This window comes from Dipodomys spectabilis, unplaced genomic scaffold, assembly GCF_019054845.1.
Source record: "Dipodomys spectabilis isolate Male_0828 unplaced genomic scaffold, ASM1905484v1 ptg000089l, whole genome shotgun sequence".
Lineage (NCBI taxonomy): Eukaryota > Metazoa > Chordata > Mammalia > Rodentia > Heteromyidae > Dipodomys > Dipodomys spectabilis.
Genome location: NW_024870766.1, coordinates 14,774,797 through 14,793,835, shown reverse-complemented (window position 1 = coordinate 14,793,835; position 19,039 = coordinate 14,774,797). Strand labels below are relative to the sequence as shown.

The window sequence follows — 19,039 nt, the reverse complement described above, 5'->3', positions numbered from 1 at the left end:
GGGCGGACGCGCGGGGGCGGATCGGCGTGGCGTGGAGCTTGGGGCGGGGCTCGGAGTGCGGGGCCGCGCGTCTGGGTGGTGGCGGGTACGCGCCGGTGAGGAGAGGCGGCCCGGGCTGCGGCTGCCGGCGGGGGGCGGGGGTAAAGGAAGCACCGGGAAGGGGGGGCAGGGCGAGCGGAGGGCCGTGTTCCTGAGGCGGCGGCGGCGGCGGCGGCGGCGTCTTGGACGGCGGAGGTGGAGGGCGGGGAAGGAGGATGGAGCGAGCTGGGGGTTGGGGTTGGCGCTAGCCGCCGCGGCTCGCCTGGCGCCGTGGGAGAGCGGCGGCAGCTCCGGGAAGTTGTGGTGTCGGGAGCCGAGCCGGGCCGGTGCTGCCGCAGCCGCCGCCCGGGGCGGTGGGGAGGAGGCCGGCGCGGCGGAGGCTGGAGGGGGTCGAGAGGCAGGGCGGGCCGGGAGCGGCGCGCTGGGGAAGACGGAGCAGGCTCTGCGGCGGGCGGGCGGGCGGCGGGGGGGCCGGCGGCCGCAGGCGGGGGGACGCGGGAGGATGGAGCAAGTGGAGATCCTGAGGAAATTCATCCAGAGGGTCCAGGCCATGAAGAGTCCGGACCACAATGGGGAGGACAACTTCGCCCGGGACTTCATGGTGAGTCTCCCGCCCCGGGCTGTCCCCGGGCTCGTCGGCCCGGGAGTCCCCCCCCCCACACCCCGCGGCGAGTGCTGCCAGCGCTTTGTGTGCGGCGGTGAGGAGAGGGGCGGAGGGGCGCGTCCGGACCCGGGGACCGGCTGCTGCTGCTGCAGCCGGCTTGGAGGGGCGATCGCCTCCTTTCTGATCCTTCCTCCGGTGTTCTGCGGCCTCCCTCCCCCCCAGCCCCAGACGGGTGCCCACCCGGGACGCCAAGGCAGCGGCCGCAGGGCCGAGTCCGCACCTCCACCCGCGACCACCTATTGTTTCTCAGGCCGGGAGTCCTGAGGGAAGTGGGGAGCGGGCCCGGGGGATGGCGGGGTGGCGGCTCGCCTCTCCACGCCTGCCCACCCGGCCTGCCCCTCCCAGGAGGGTCGAGGTGAGGGTGTTTGGCTGCGGCTGCCGAGGATCCGGGGGTATGGAGGTTGGCATTCGCTCGTGGGCTCCCTTCACTCCATACGCTGGCCCCTCCGAGTGGGCAAGGAGGACGGAACACCGTCTCCGAGCTCGCAGCGATTTTGTCCAACGCTTGGGAAAACAGGATTGTGTCGGTGAAGAGACGCGCCGCGGGTTTACCTGATTTCGATTAATCCCAGTCTGGCTGCTTCTCTCCTTAGACTCGGGTTCTGAGGGGACCTTGGGGGGGGGGGTCAACGTGACTCGAGGTGGCGAGGGTCATTGTGGATGGGGGTGGTTATCCTGTGGGAAGCTTACTTCAGACTCCCCGGGGGATATTGCCGAAGGCGGAGGGGATGTGACTATCACTTCCTATCCGGGGTGGGGGTGGGGAACCCGGGAACAATAGTCCTGGTGGGGCGGTGGCGACCAAACCGGCTGAAACCCTGAACTGGGAGATAACCGTCCCGTCACCCCCCTTTTTATTATTCACCTCCCCCCCTTTTCCGCCCACTGCTCCCGTGGACGAGCTTGAGGGGGAGGGACGAGGATGGTTAAAAGTCTGGCTGGTAAAATTAGTCTAGGTTCATCCCTGAGTGGCCGTCAGCTCCCAAAGCGTGGGACCCGAAGCCGACTTCCTACATGACCCCCCTCCCGCCCTTTTTATTTTTCTGCTGGACAATGTTCTCGGTAGGGTTGTTTCCCGGCTTAGGAGGCGGTGGTTGCGGCTCTGCTCCTACGGATATTGCGCAAGACTGGGGCGTTGGAAACCCTGGAGGTCTGGGGAATGGAAAAGGAAGTGTGGGACGTGGGGAAGTGGTTGGTCCTTAGTCTTGGCAGGAGTTGGAGATGGCAAAGAGAAACCTTAGCTCCGGGACAAGGTACATCTCCTAGAGTAATCACTTAATTCTGAAATTAGGTTAGGAAAAGGATACATAAATACATACATTGTCTAAAAAAATAGGCAGCATCAGATATTGAATGGTTTTTGTTTAAAAGTGAAGTCATTTTCAAGGTACAGGTGAAGGGACTTTTAATACTGAATTGCCTTTACTCATTTTAAAGGGATTTTGTTTAGAGCTAAAATGGTTAACCTGACAAATAGATTCTTGGTCTGAAGCAGTATTGTAATAGTATTTAGCTTAGCAAGTCCACCTCCTCGACTAATGATAGAAAATATAGGAGTATGGTTTTGTAAGTTATGAAGGCTAAATTATCCTTGAGTTTAAATTTTTTCTCCTGGTATTATATGGTATGTTTTTGAAATTCCATTTTCTGAACGGAAAAGAATAAAGAACATTTTTTCTTCCCTGCTACTGAGGATTTTTATTGGTAGTACCTTTTTTTTTTTTTTTTTGGTAGTATCTTTTGAATGGTGTCATTTAGAGTCATTGCATATGGACTCCCCTGCTCTTTATTTTTACTACAAAAATAGAAGAAAATACTTTGATTATTTAGGGTGCTTAGAACTAGTAGTTTTCAGGCTTGCTTGGTTATGGAAGAAGGGTGTTGTGGTCCCTGGCCATTTGTTTGCAAGCTGCTCTTGTTATCCCTGGCCATATTCCATTAAGAAAGAGCATTGTTTGGTAATGCAGGCCATCAGGACAGGTGCCCATCTTCCGAACTCCCGTATGGAGGAAGCATTTATGCTTTGGGAATGAATCAGGAATTCCTATGGGAGATTTCATTTTTCAAGGACTAAATGAATTTCCTTTTTCTTCCATAACTAGATACAGCTAGGTAACTCTACATTGGATATTTGATGACTAAAGCTATTCTTTTATAGTGTGCTTTTTTTATTTCCTGGCTTGATTAGCAATAGCTATAATTAAGTCTGCCTGTAGTCGGTGCTGCTTTTTCCCTTGAGTGGAAAGCTGGATAAGCTCTGTCACAGAAAGAGTAGAAGATAAAACAGAAGATAGATTCTAACTGTTGTGTTATTAAATTTGGATGTGGATTAAAAATCTTAACATTGTAAGATTGAGCCTTTAGAAGTAATCTAGCAATTATAACTCTGTTCTCTTATAAAATAATGTTATTTCAAATTTGGAAATTACAGTGTAGTCATTAACAATAATAGTCATTAATACTTACACTTAGTAAATTGGAGTGATATTCAAGTTGATCTGATTCTAAGCACAGTAATATTTTCATTATTTTTTTTTTTGTTGGTCATGGGGCTTGAACTCTGGGCCAGGGTGTTGTCCCTCAGTTCTTCAGCTCAAGGCTAGAGCTCTATCTCTGGAGCCACAGTGCCACTTCTGGTTTTCTGAGTGGTTTATTGGAGATAAGAATCTCAGAGACTTTCTTGTCTGGCCTGGCTTTGAACTGTGATCCTCAGATCTCAGCCTCCTGAGTAACTAGAATTACCGGCGGCGTGACGCACGGGCGCCCAGCTTCCATTATTCTTTCCAGATGTCCTACAGCACATCTGTCCTGTCATCTAAGGCCCTACTCCACTGCTACTAATAAGTCTATGAGAGCATATCTACACATACCTTTTGTATTCTTATGTTCTTTAAACTTAGATTTTGGGGGGGTGGGGGTGGTCCTGTCTTGGGCCTGAACTCTGGGCCTGGGCGCTGTCCCTCAGCTCTTCAGCTGAAGGCTAGCGCTCTACCACTTGAGCCACAGCGCCACCTTCGGCTTTTTTCTTTTTGCTTATGTGGTACTGAGGAATCGAACCCAGGGCTTCATGCATGCAAGGCAAGCACTCTACCTCTGAGCCACCTTCCCAGCCCCTAAACTTACATTTTTGATAAGCATTCTCATTTAGTACAACTGCTTTGTTTTAAAAAATATTTTTAAGTAGCTGTGAAATATAACCAGGTAACAGTTTAGTATTTTAGCCATTTCCTTATGGTTGATTTAGTCCATACTGTTTTCTGCTCTTGATACTACTGTGATTAACATTCATGAATACATTTTTTATTATTGCCATATATCTCTAGGAATAGAAGTACTAGGTAAAAGGATGTAAACATTTACACATAATTACAACTTTTTTGAAAAGACGTTTTGTTATACAGCTACCTACAGTAATGCTTGAGTGTTCTTATAATTACCTTGATCTTTATTTAATGGTTGAAAAGTGGTATTTTACTATATTTTAATTTCTTGATTACTATTGGGGTTAGAAAATTTTCCACCTGTCATTAACTGTATTCTATGAGTTGTCAGTATTTGCCTGTTGTGTTCTCATTCGCGAAAGAAAAGGAAGGTAGCCAGATTTTATAAATGATGACATTCAGGTTATTGCTTACCCATTGAAAACATGCTGGTTTTGCAAATAAACAGATTGGCAAGTAAACTAAATTGTGACAGATGTAGAGAAGATCTTTACTATCTTGTACAGGACAAGTCTTTGATAAGATACTTGCTTCTAATATATAAAGTATATATACTATATAGCTATTGCAGTCATTTGATAAGTTTCATGTTTTAGAAAGTTGATTATAATGCAATATGAAATATGGCATTTTGGAAGCTGCTGAAATACAAGAACTTGATACATGATAGAGCTACATTTTACTCTAAAGAGAGATGCCTAGAGTGGTCTGGTAGAAAGGTGTTCCTGTACTTTGTATTAAAGACCAGTGAGCCAATAAATGTTCAAGGATAAAGATGCTGATATAGATACTAGGGGTTAGGATTGTAGAGAATCTTCTGCCGTGTTTAGATTTTTCTGTAAATTCATAATTGTGATTGTGTTCAGTTCTGCAGTACAATTCTTAGTTGTGAAAAGGTGTTGGCCCACCATTCCTGCAGTGTACCCTCCACTCCGTCTTTCCCACCTTCCCACCTTCCTTTTTTTTTTAGGGGGTCCGGTCGTGGGGCCTGAACTCTGGGCCTAGGCACTGTCCCTCAGCTCTTCAGCTCAAGGCTAGCGCTCTACGGCTTGAGCGACAGTGCCACTTCCAGCATTTTTCTTTTTGCTTATGTGGTGCTGAGGAATTGAACCCAGGGCCTCATGCATGCAAGGCAAGCCCTCTACCACTGAGCCACCTTCCCACCTCGCTCCCCACCGCTCCCCCCCCCCCCCCATCTTCCTCTTTTAGATAGCTTTTGATGTAAATCACTGCTCTGGATACCTGGCTAGCCACTGAACATTTTAAGTTAGGCAAATATTTATTTGACAATTTCAAGTTTTAGAAAGTTGAGTGTGATGGCAAATATAAAGTATGGCATTTGGAGGCTTCTGAGATATAAAAACCTAAACTGGAGAATAGAGTATACAATAGATTTGGTAAAGATTAGAAAAAAAATTAAGTTGTATATCGTGGTACAGCCCGTAATGCCAGCACTGGGGAATTTGAGAGAAGAGGGTTATGGGGGCTGGGAAGGTGGCTCAGTGGTAGAGTGCTTGCCTTGCATGCATGAGGCCCTGGGTTCGATTCCTCAGCATCACATAAGCAAAAAGAAAAAAGCCGGAAGTGGCGCTGTGGCTCAAGTGGTAGAGCGCTAGCCTTGAGCTGAAGAGCTGAGGGATAGCGCCCAGGCCCAGAGTTCAGGCCCCATGACCGGACCCCCACCACCCAAAAAAAAAAAAAGAGAAGAGGGTTATGAGTTTGAGGCCAGCTGGGCTACATAGCATCAAGACCTTAAAGGGTAGGAAGACCTTAAAGGGTAGGAAGAAGACAGGAAAAAGAAGTCCGAGTAATTCTCCATATGTGAGTGATAGAGTATAAGAGTATAACTGAGATTTCTAGCTTGTATATCATCACTCAAGCTAGAAGGTATTATTTAGCAAGATAAACAAATAGAGAGGTCAAACAATATTGTGAAAGACAGTTTCAAGTTAGAAGAGGATGTATAATGTTGGACTTGATACATTGAGGTTGCTGACAGGCGAGAGTTAAAGATGTGAGTCCATTATATAAGCATGTAGGTGGCAGATGAAAACGTCTAAGTGAATAAACTTCTAACAGGCATATGGGATGATCTGTTTTAGGTTGAATAGTGCTAGTAAGTAAAAAAAAAAAAAAAATGCTGCTGAGAAGGAAATGATAGTGATTGTTCCGGGGAAGGTGTGGTTAAAGAGGAAGAAGTAGAACCAGGTCCAGAAAGCCTAAGAGAGCTTCAAGAAAATAATTGTTACCATAGTCAAATGGTAATGTGAGATTGAGAAAGCACCAATTCCATTTGGCAACTTGGAGTACTTTTGTGACTATAAAAAGCAGTTTGGGATTAGGGTATTGGAACAATCTAACTTACTTTTGCTTGAGTAGAAAATAGGTGAAGGGCTGGAAAGGTGGCTCAGTGGTAGAGTGCTTGCCTTGCATGCCTGAGGCCCTGGGTTCAATTCCTCAGCACCACATAAGCAAAAAGAAAAAAGCTGGAAGTGGCGCTGTGGCTCAAGTGGTAGAGCGCTAGCCGCTAGCCTTGGGCTAAAGAGCTGAGGGACAGTGCCCAGGCCCAGAGCACGACTAGACCCCCACCCCCCAAAAAAAAAAAGAAAAAAGAAAAAAAGAAAATAGGTGAAATGTAATTATAGTTTTCTTCCATTTATCTTAACATTGAAAGAAAATGGTACAAGTTGAAAGAAAACACTGCTTACAGGAGAGAGATGCTCTTCCCTGCCTTTTTAGAAAAATAGATTTTTTTCATATTTCTTGCTTATACATATGTTTTCTTTTGTGAAATGATTATATAACTATAATTTTAAAGATGTCAAGAGCTTTGTCTTTGTATTAAATAAAACCTCAGTTTCTAGTTCAAAGTTTGAGTTTGAAATACTAGAAAACAAAAAGGAGGTAGAATTGAAAACTGCAGCATATAAGAAAGATTTTGTGTTGTAGATTCCAAATAAGTAAAATTTTTCATTGCTTTTTCAGTATCGTGGTTTGTGGACTTTAAAAAAAATTACTGATTTATTGAGTTATAAATACTTTCCATAAAGTTCATTCAAAGTGTATATTTTAGTAGTTTTTTTTTTTTTTACTATAACCAGAATTGTACAGTCATCACCACAATCAATTTTAGAACATTTGATCACCCAAAAGGGAAACCTTATATGCATTAGCAGTTAACTATCCTCTTCCTTCCAGCCACATGCAATCAATAATCCATCATGTCTATAGATTTGCCTAGTCTGGACATATTACATAAATGGAATCGTGACATTAGGTGTTTTTTGATTGACTCCACTTAACATAATGTTTTCAGGTTTCATTCATATTGTAGTGTGGTTTCAGATTACATCATTCCTTTTTGTAACTATATTACTACATTTTATTTGTTTTAATTTTGTGAGTTTTCTAATTTTTTGTAATTATGAATAATGTTATAATGAGCTTTGGTGTACAAGTTTTTGTGTAGATGTATATTTTGAGTTCTTTTAAGTGTACATAAAGCAGTGAAAATGCTAGGATATATAACACTTGTGTTTAGCATATTAAAGAGATGCCAGGCCATTATAGGAAGCTTGTGCATGTTTACACCCCCATCAGAAGTATCTGTGCATTACAGTTTCTCTATGTCCTCACCAGAATTTGTTATTGTCTCTCTTATTAATCATAATTTTTTCTTTGTGGATAATGAAGTGCTATCTTCTTAGATTAGCTAATAGGATTTTGTTATCTAACTTACCAAAGCTAATGATAGGAAATACTATTTAGTCTTTGCATTTGAGCCAACCATAATGCTTTCTTAGTGCTACTGGTTTGGTTAGGATTTTTTTGTCCATCCTTTTTTTGAGTATTTAGCCAGATGTATTTCTGTGTTAACTAACTCCACAAGTGCAAGTGAACTTTTTAAGTAACTCTCCAGATGTAGGTCGTTGAAGACAGTACATTAAAAATTTACCTTATATGTTAATTTTCTGAAATGTTTTTTAATATTTTGTTACCTTTTTTTTCTTCATCATTTGGCATTTACTTTGGTAAAAGGTTTTGAAAGGACAAAAAAAAGCTAGATATTTTTTGTTCACATATTAAACATAGATGTTTTTTAGCATTCAGTTGGTTAAATTCATAAACATTTGAATTTCTGTCTTCCTCAGATTAAAAGTCTGTAAGTCTGAGAGACTGGGATTTAATTATCTCTGCTACTTAATATAGTACCTGGCATTTACTATACATTGATGTCCATTGCTTGGGCAAAGATTATAGGCAAACTTAATGCTGTAAAACAGAAAGAATTAGTCATCAGCTGAATTCTTCAAGTGGTCTAAGAGCTTGTCTTCTCAGCCAGTATAAAAACTATTTGTCCCTGCTCCTACACACAGACGTGCTTACACAACTGCAGTAATATTTTCAGTACCTACTAAAAGAGCTAGCCTGAATTCAAACCTTTTAAATAAATAGGATTTTAGTATTTGCAATTTCCTTTACATTTGAGCAATAGTTCTCTACTGTTTGTGCACTGCTTAGTGTGTATAGCTATTCAGGTTCTACTTAAAGTAACATCTATGGAGTATTAACTCATAAATCATATACTTTGAATACCTTATCTTAGAGTATTGATTTCTATTAAATGTCTAGTATTTAAACTTCTAGTTTGGATTTAATTACTCAAATCCATTATTATGCTGTTATCTCCTAAATGGTAAAATTTGTGTTTGAAAGGTGGGTTTACAAGAAATAACTGTTCTCTTTTTGCTTCTAGTTTCTTGTCTCATTTAGTCCATTCCACATACCATGCTCAGGTTTCCTAAAATGCTACTTTTGAGTGTTGGTATCTGTAAGCTAACAAAAACCATACCAGTGAAATTAGATGTGTGCTCAGTATCTGTCTTGCTATGTAGTTGTAAGGTTTCATATATAAGTTAAAAAATTCTCATGACTCCTTTTGCTACTTAAATACTGGAAATTTTTAAATGCCTAAGTCAACTCTTAAGTATTGAGTTCAAGCTTTACTTTCTTCAACTATATGTCTGTGTCTCTTCCCAAATTGGATTTCTTGGTTTCCCCTTGTATCTGCCCCCAATTTTACAAATCTACCTCTAGTTGAAAGGTTAAGATAAAGGGAGTACTAGGATTTGAATTTCAGGGCTATGCCTGTTAAGAAAGCATTCTACTGCTGAGCCATACATAGGCCTGATGTTTTTCTGGTTACTTTTAAAGATAGGATCTTACTTTTTTTTTTTTGTTGGTCGTGTCCCTGAGCTCTTCAGCTCAAGGTGAGTGCACCACCACTTGAGCCATAGCACCACTCCAGCTTTTTCTGCTTATGTGGTGTTGAGGAATTGAAGCCAGGGCCTCATGCATTGCAAGGCAAGCACTCTACCACTGAGCCACCTTCCCAGCCCAGGGTCTTACTTTTTATACAACCACTTATTGGGACCCTGATCTGCCTGTTACTGGCTTTGCATTGTTGTTGGAATGACAGCTGCTCTCATTGTCATGGAATCTTGTAGATTATTCCTCCTGGTTTGGCCTGAAGCTGTAGTCCTTCCATTTTCAGCCTCCCACATTGCTTAGGATGACAAGCCCCTGCCATTACATCAAGTGCAATATATAGAAAGCAAGAACCTTTCTCAGAAGGTAACCTGGTAAACTTTCTGCCCTGATTGGTCTCAAATTGTGATCCTCCTGTTCTCAGCCTCTCAAGTATCTAAGATTGTAGATGTGAACTACCAGCTCCTGGCTTCCTCTTTTCCTTTTTGAAATAGTTATTTCTTGTCCTTGAGTTTATACACTAAATGAATGAAATCTTGTTCAGCTGTGTTTGTACTATTGGGCATACTTTTTCCCTTCTTAGAGGCTTTCCATTTATTTGGCAGGCTAGTCCTTAGACCATCAGAAATTTAAGTATTTATGATTTCACTATATTCACATAAAATACAAAATATATAATTCTCACTTTCTGGGATAAGTTTATCTTAATTGCATGTTACCCATCGTAAATTTTGGCTTTTCTTACCATATGGGGAAAAAAGCCTTTCATTAAGTTTGAGTTAAAAACAGTGAAATCAAAGTGATATACAGTTATTCAATATCATTAGTCTCCTCCAAAGAGAAGCTTAATTCTACCAGCATTTTATATTCCTGTACTAGTTAAAAGTTTTCAGATTCAAGCAGGAACAATTATCTTCTTGAAATTACACCGAATCACACCCTTGTTTGAATTAGTAAAATATTGTTTCTGTGACTGGTTGTGGTTGTTTTCTGAAAAGTTTCCCTAGAATGTGGAATATGGGCCATGGATTCTCAGAGGCTTTGAGATCTACATCCTCTGGTAACCTTTTCAGGTATAACCTGCATTAACAAAGCTGCATGAAATGAAGGAACAAAGGATGAACAAATGTAATAGTAGTACCCAGATACAGTGTTGAAAATGAACTAACAGCACCGGGCACGGGTGGCTCAGGCCTGTAATCCTAGTTACTCAGGAGGCTGAGATCTGAGGATCGCAGTTCAAAGCCAGCCCGGGCAGGAAAGTCTGTGAGACTCTTATCCCCCATAAACCACCAGAAAATTAGAAGTGACTCTGGCTCAAGCAGTAGAGCTGAGGGACAACGCCCAAGCCCAGAGTTCAAGCCGTATGACCAACAAAAAAGAAAAAGAAAGAAAATGGGCTGTACAACTTCTGGGTGAGCACAGGAGGGAAAAACTGGGAGAATGCAAGGGAAGGGATGACATTGTCCAAAAAGAAATGGACTCCTTTCCTGACTTATGTAACTGTAACCCCTTTGTACATCACCTTTATAGTAACAATTGAACCAGGTACCAGTGGCTCACGCTGTGTAATCCTAGCAGTAATCTGAGGATTGTAGTTCAAAGCCAGCCTGGGCAGGAAGGTCTGTTAGACTTTATCTCTAGTAAACCATTTAAAAGGGATAATTGGAGCTCAGGCGGAAGAGTGTTAGCCTTGAGGAAGAAAGTTTAGGAACCGCACCTGGGACCTGAATCAAGCACCAAAGTGGGAGAAAAGCCATTTTAGCTGTTAGTTAGCATATGAGTAACTATTCAGATAGGTCTTTGAAGGAAGCCTGTCATCGATGATGTCTACCATCTATCTACAAAGGACGTTTATTGAGGTTTATGAATGTTCATCATGTTTTAGACACTGTGTTTAGAATGGCAATTGAAAACTTGGCAGGAAGTATTATGAACAGACTTGTGAGAAGCAGCAAGAAAATTTCCTGGGGGCAGCAGACTGCCTTTAAGGGCGATCTGTGAACCTTTTCAAATTATATATTCTGTTTGTTAGTGCTTAGATTTCAAGGGTCCCCCCAAATCTCAGAATCTCTTTACTAAGAAATGACACACTTCGGAGTCAGAGATTAATTTAGATGATTATGAGCAGGTTGTCCAGAGAATTTGAGGCTATAATACCTTATTAGAAAACCAAGATAATACATATGCAAGGTTCTTAAATGGTAATTCAAGATACCATATTGCTTTACTGGAAAATAGTCAAGATTTAAACCTCAAAAAGGGCAGGAGAGTGAATCTAATTAAAGTGCATCATATGCATGTATGAACATGTCAGAATGAAATCTCTCTTTTTTTGGGGGGGGGGGTTCGGTCGTGGGGCCTGAACTCTGGGCCTGGGCGCTGTCCCTCAGCTCTTCAGCTCAAGGCTAGCGCTCTACCACTTGAGCCACAGCGCCACTTCTGGCTTTTTTCTTTTTTCTTTTGCTTATGTGGTGCTAAGGAATCGAACCCAGGGCTTCAGGCATGCAAGGCAAGTGCTCTACCACTGAGCCACCTTCCCAGCCCATGAAATCTCTTGTTTTTTGTTTTTTGGTTTTTTTTGGGTCCTGTCGTGGGGCCTGAACTCTGGGCCTGGGCGCTGTCCCTCAGCTCTTCAGCTCAAAGCTAGCACTCTACCACTTGAGCCACAGCACGACTTCCGGATTTTTTTCTTTTTGCTTATGTGGTGCTGGGGAATCAGGGCCTCATGCATTCAAGGCAAGCGCTCTACCACTGAGCCACCTTCCCAGCCCCCATGAAATCTCTTGTATAAGGAATTGATACAAATAAACATTTAGGGGAAATCCTTCTTTGTTTTGTTTTTGACCTTCCTCTTCAGTCTTTCTATTCACATATGTTCAGATGCAGCTTTTCATTCATCTGACATCTCTTCTCCATTTCTCGGTACTTTAATCTTGTTACACTAAAATCCTTGTAAACCCCCCCCCCCCCCCAAATATTTTTCTCCAAATGTGAATTGAAACAATTTTACTTGGTTTAGGCTAACCTGAGTAAGTGTTTTAGACTTTCAGTTTCCAGGAATACTTTGTAATATTAGAATAGTAGTAACATACATTAAGGAAATGGTGTAGTTTAGATGTTAATTAGAAAGGAACAGGATTAAGAACATTAAGTGGAATGTAAAAAGTGTGCTACATTCTCCCACTATCAGCTCTCCCTCCCCAAGATTTTAACCTGTTGTTCATATGGTTTGTGCTGTGGTGATTCTCTGTTCAGTATCTAGTTTTGGAGACTGGTTTATCCTGAGATCTTGCTTTTATAGATCTGAGATGATCTGTTAACATACTGTTTGCTTTTTATTTGCTAGGCCTTAATGGCAGTTTCCAGATTTATTAGATGATGAACTGGAATCTAACAATTATATAGAATTATTCCAAAGCTTGCTTCATTTCAAAAGATTTTGTTTGGTTGTGAATTCAATCCATTTGAATGGCATGGACAGTGGTTATGTGGTCTCTCAAACAGATTTGTAATAGAGATGAGAAAATAAAGTTGTTTACACTAATACATAACGGAACATAATGCCTGGGGAAAAATGCTAGGAAGATACTTTGTGTAAGGAAGATACTTGGCAATCTTTCTTTTTCGTGTAGTAAAATGTATATAACATCAAGTTGGCTATTTTTAAATGTACAGTTGTCATTAAATGCTTTCCCATTATTATTTAATGCAATAAGGATTCTGAAAAGAGAAAAATTGCATACTATTGAAGCAGGGCTTTGTAAGAAAGGACTTTTAAAGAAGAGTGGATTTTGAAGATCAAACTTAGCTGGCCACAGACTGAGGTCTTGGGACGTTTGATTTATTTGCTTGATCTCTATGGGTTTTTTCTTTCTCCTTTTTTTAAAAAATTGTTCTCACTTATTACCCCACCCTATTTTCCCTTTACTTTATCCTAATACTATATATTTTATCCTGTCCAGCTCCTAACATAGCTCCTCACAACTGTGAACTATGTCCCTGAACATATTAAGTACCTTCACTTATTCATCTTATTCCTCCTCTTACCATCTTCATGCTCCCTATTACAAATACTTTCATTCTGACTCCAGTAGTCCTATGCAAAAACTCAATCCCTGAACATTGTGTGATTGGTTGTGTAAATAAAGCTACCAGTAGTATCTTACTAGAATGTAAATTTTTTTTTATTGGTTCTGAATTGAAAAAGTTATTAAAGCTGAGATATACCCCATACCAGTGGTAATACCCCATCCAATGAAAATACAGCAAATAGGGGCTGGGAAAGTGGCTCAGTGGTATGCATGCATGAGGCCCTGGGTTGGATTCCTTAGCACCACATACGCAAAAAAAAAAAAAAAGCCGGAAGTGGCGCTGTGGCTCAAGAGGTAGAGTGCTAGCCTTGAGCGGGCTGAAGAGCTGAGGGACAGCACCCAGGCCCAGAGTTCAGGCCCTATGACCGGACCCCCAAAAAAAGATAAAACAGCAAATAATCCAATAGAATAATTCAGGCAACTAACCTTTCAATTTTTAACACTTTATAAATGGGTTCAGTTTTCAAACCAAATGATGTAGACCAAAAAGTTGGACCAAAAAGAAAACCTAGCCTACTTTTGTGTTGGCTGGATGCTAGTGGTTCACGCCTGTAATCCTAGCTACTCAAGAGGCTGAGATCTGAGGATAGTGGTTCAAAGCCAGCCCGGCCAGGAAAATCCGTGAGACTCTTAACTCCAGTTAACCACCAAAAACTGGAAGTGTGGCTCAAGTGGTAGAGTGCTTTCCTTGAGCTAAAGAGCTCAGGGACAGCATTCAGGTCCAGAGTTCAAGTCCCAGGACCAAAAAAAAAAAAAAAAAGGAAATGCATATAGTTGCCAAAAACAAGACTAGTTTAGACCCTAACACAATGATAGTTGGATACTTAGGTCTAAAATATAAATATGTAAACACATATGGGACCATATGTGCATATATACGAGTGTGTGTGTTCAAACTGAGTAAAGTATGCTATATGCAGGAGTAAGATTTCATAGTGTCATTCTTTTGAAGAATTAACAGCTAAAAGGAATATCAGGAAGCTGAAACATGTCTTGGTTGAGAAGGGAGGTCAAACTAAAGGGAAGGCTTTGCAGAGAAATGGAAAAGATGAATATTTGGTGAATTAAGTCATAAAACTTACTATACATATATGAAGAAGAAACTAGGAAACAGTAGGATGGGGACGAGATCATTGTGGGAGAATAATGGAAAAGGGGTGACCAACCAAGATGAATTGTGCATGTAAGTCCACATGTTACCTTAAAACTCCTTTGTTATAACTATTTGAAGACAAAATCTTGATGAAAAGAAGAAGGGAGGGAGCCCTTTGAACAATTAAGTAGATAGGAGAATGATGAACATTTAATGAAAGCGTTAGCTAGACAAGAATAAAAAAAAGTTTTTGGAAGTAACTGATACAGTGGGGCTATTTGCAAGTTAATAAGCATTAAAACAACAGAGAATGGGTTACAATAATTAAGTTTTTGAGTAAATGATAAATCAGCTCATTATAAAAATTAAGGTGACAAAACATTGAGTCACATCAGTGGCCTTATCCAATTAAAAATTAGATAAGAACTAAGAATTCCCACTTAAAGTGATGCTAAAGTAATGCCACCTTGTCCAGTTCATCTCCTTGTAATAAAGAATGGTGCTGAATTGTAAATTTTTTTCATTCCATTTTAAAACATGAGAATATTGAAGAAAGACAGCGTTGTCTTCATTTATTTTTGCTGTTAATGGTTTAGACCAAAGGAGAAGAATTGTTTCTAAGTTTTGGAGGCTGGAAGGTGAAGATACTGCTTTGGTCTGGTGCATCCCCATGGAGAAAAGGTAGAGAAGGGCAAACTAATAAAGGTAGCTTAATGCCAAAAAGCATTTTCTAAAAGGGCCTTAAGAGACTGCATGGCCTAGTCACTTTATAAAGGCCCCATCCCTTAAAACTTTTGTTGACTTGGCAATGGTGGCTTAGAAATATAGTCTTAGCTACTTAGGAGGCTGAGAGCTGAGAATCATGGTTCAAAGCAAGCTCATGTAGAAAAGTCTGAGAGACTCTTATCTCCAGTTAATTACCAAAGGCCAGAAGTGGAACTGTGGCTAAAGTTGTAGGGTACTAGTCTTGAGCAAAAAGGTTCAGCAACAGTGACCAAACCTCAGGTTCAAGCCATAGGACAAGAACATATACACACACACAACTGTTATATTGGTGATACTTGAATTTTGGAGGGAACACAATCCATAACGTGTATCTCTTAAATTTTTTTAATATAATAGATACTTGATTATGTGGAGATATTGTGCCAGTATAAAAAGACTCAAACATTTAGGGCAAAGCCAAACTGAATTAGAGTACTTTCTCATGATTTATACTAAAGCATAAATGTTATGATAATAAAAATTAGGCTTGAATCCATACAAAAGTGAGGCAATGATGAATAATATAGCTAGATAAAATATTTCAACATATATAACTATTACCAGCACACATGAATAATTTTGGTGTATCAATTAAAAAGAAGACTCCACTAGAAACAATGGACAGTAGTAACCTGTAATTTGGGAGGTTGAGGCAGTAGGTAGGATAAGTTCAAGATCAGCCTGAGCTACCAGTGAGACCATGTCTCAAGATCAATCCCCTCCAAAAAAAGGACAAAAAGAAGCATGGACGTATGGCATGAAAATGAACAGAACAAGAAAGCAGGAGAAAAATATCCTCGTCCAATAATTAGAGAAGTGTTAATACTTTTTCTGGAGGGCCTTCCTGATTTGGTAAAATTCAAAAGTTGATAACTAGACAAAATTTTCTAGGAAGAGACTAGCAGATGTTCCTTATGGACATAGAAAAACTAGTGTTGAAGGCAAACTTGTGAAGGCCTCCCTTTGGAAGGCCTCTTTAGGAAGGTATCTTGGCCACTTCTAATCATATTGATATATGTGCTCTTTGACTCAACATGTCCATTTCTTGAAATCTTAAAAATAATTTGCTTAGGTAGATGGATACATTGGATTACACTTGTATTCCCAGCTACTAGGAAGGCAACAGGATCTAGGTGAGAGGTCAGCATAATCAAAAAGTGAGATCCTTTCTGAAAACAAAGAGAAAAAGAAGGCTAATGGCATAACTTAAGTGGCTCTGAGTTTCACCAATTAAGAAAATTAAGTAGGAGTGTAAAATAGTATATTACTGTGTTAATACCAACAATTTTTGTGATACAGCCGTATGTCTTTTTGAAATACCTTCTTGAAAGGCAGTTTGATTTTTAGTTTGATTGCTAAACTAAAAAGAGATTTGTAGAAAAAAAGGATTAAACAACAGGCCTGACACTACTAGGTATGGGAAGATCTGCTTGGATGATTTCTAGGAACCTGGGTTCCCCTGAGAAGAGTGGCTCACTGTTCCTCAATTTTTTTTTTTTCCTGGTCCTTCATGGAGGTTGAACTCAGGGCCTGGGTGCTGTCCCTGATATCTTTTGCTCAAAGCTAGCACTCTCCCACTTGGAGCCACAGCACCTTTCTGGTTTTCTGGTGGTTAATTGGAGATGAGATAAGAGTGTCATGGACTTTGCTAGCTGGACTGGCTTTGAATGGTGATCCTCAGATCTCAGCTTCCTGAGTAGCTAGGGTTACAGGTGTGAATTACCAGCACCAGGCTACTGTTCCTCAGTTTTATAAACAATAAGGTTTAGATACCTGCTTTCTTTCTAGAAGCTTAGAATTTTAGTAATATGTTAGATAGAAACTAATTATATGATTAGTGTCCAGTAAAAGCCCTGGACACTATCTCTGACAAATTTCCTTGGTAGAAAACATTTCACAAATCACAACTTGTTTTTGCATGAATTTAAGGGGTCTTGTGTGATTCTGTTGGCAGAGGACTCTTGAAACTAGTGCTTAGATTTTTACTGGACTTGCTTTAAACATCTTTAAGCTTTTCACTTTGTATGCATTAGCTATGATAAACCATAGAGTGTGATTATATACTGGATCACTGTGTAATTTGGTGAGTTGTATGAGTGAATGTATGTATGTACTGTCTGACTTCTTTATTTTGCATATTTTTCTCTGATAGTAGAAAAATTGAATGCTTTAGTGATATTGTAGATAATGAAGTCAGTTGTTAAAAGTGTCCTCAGCATTTACCCAAACGATCACAAACGAGGCTATAGTAAAGCTACCAGCACAGCTATGTTTATCACAGCATTATTTACCATAGTTAAGATATGGTACCAACCCAGATGCCCCTCAGTAGATCAATGGATCAAGAAAGTGTGTGTGTGTGTGTGTTTCTGTATGTGTATGTATGTGTATAATGGAATTCTATGCCTCCATCAGAAAGAATGACACTGCCCCATTTGTTAGGAAATGAAAAGACTGGGAAAAAATCATATTAAAGTGAAGTAAGCCAAGCCCAAAGAAACATAGGTCCCATGGTTTCCCTTATTCGTAATAACTAGTATATGTCTAGGACAAGCAGAAAAGGTCAAAAGCTATGTCCATATGACCATATAAGATGATGCTGAGTGAAATAAACCTCACGATAGAGACAAAAGTGGTTTTTTTTTCTTTCTTGCTGTTGTTTTTAATGTACTTATAATGTACCATGTGATTTTTTGTTTCTTTTGTATGTTCTTCCCCCATGGTATAACCTGTTTTCACTGTATTTGATTCCTATGCCCTGCATCTTGTATATACATTTTTCTAATTTAGGGAGGAGAAGGGAAATAAGAAAATGCTGAAATAAGGTTACAGGATGACCCATTGTAACAATGAAATGTAAAATATAAATAAATAAATAAATGAATGAATGAATAAATAGGAAGTAGTGGAGAGTGGCTCTAGCAGTAGAACATTCTACCAGCTGTAAGTGAAAAAGGAACCTGGCGCCCCTGAGTTGAAGCCCCAGTACTGGCAAAAAAAAAAAGGCAGGTAGAGATAATATAATGTATAAATAGATGTAATTTGAATGGAAAATTATAATCTGATTTTACTATGTGCTGATTATATTTTGGTGGGGAGGTATTTTGCCTTCCTGTAATGTAAAATATGTGGTACGGTCAATTCAAATTATTAAGTTAAATGATTTTTGTAATACAGAACAAATAGCTCATGTATAAAAACACATGAATTTATCCATTTAACAATTACATGCCATGTCCTATATTTATTAATCTTTAATAATTACCTTTGAAAATTTTTAGAGCAGTGACAAAAGCAGTAAGATACTATGAGTTAGGTATTACCAATATTTTACAGCCAGGTGACTCTTAGGTTATTTTACTGTATACAGTACAATTTAAGATTTGTACAATCCTGGGTGCGTATTTACTATTTTGTAAGTAGTGAATTTGTGACAGTGATACGTGGTCTAGTAACAAAGATTTTAAGCTTCTGTAATTTATATTTTATATTATTATCAGAATTTGAGTACTAAATTCCATTTCATTTCTATTTTTGTGTTTTTATTTAAAATCTTACCAACAAATTAACATTTGTCTGTCTAAATACACTCTTAAGTTGAGTCTGTTCACCAAGTAGGAAGAGACTAAATATATTTCAGAGGTAGAACTAAGTAATAAAGACTATTGATGGATTGGAGAGGAAAGAAGGAAAGGAATCAAAGGTGACTCCTAGGGTTTTGGCTTGAAGAACTACTAAACAGACATGCTATTTAGATATGTCTGAGATGCCCAAGAGGCATATGGTGAACAACCCAATAGACAATTAACTATTTGATTCTGGAGAAATTTAACAAACTTCACACAACACATTTACAGTAGCTTCAGTCCTTAGATAATGAAACTGTTCTATTCTA

General features: G+C 40.2%; 1 protein-coding gene across 2 annotated transcripts in view; it reads left to right on the top strand.

Moving 5' to 3' along the window:
• Positions 1-490: 490 nt before the first annotated feature.
• The window catches only part of Ptpn12 (protein tyrosine phosphatase non-receptor type 12), a 65,020-nt gene continuing 46,471 nt past the window's right edge, over positions 491-19,039 (top strand). Inside the window, exon 1 of one of the 2 annotated variants that reach the window (XM_042684668.1) lies at positions 491-640. In XM_042684668.1, the coding sequence (XP_042540602.1) occupies positions 542-640 (99 nt within the window). In that variant the 5' untranslated portion in view covers positions 491-541. The remainder of the gene's footprint in view (positions 641-19,039) is intronic. The other variant, XM_042684666.1, reaches the window with a different exon arrangement.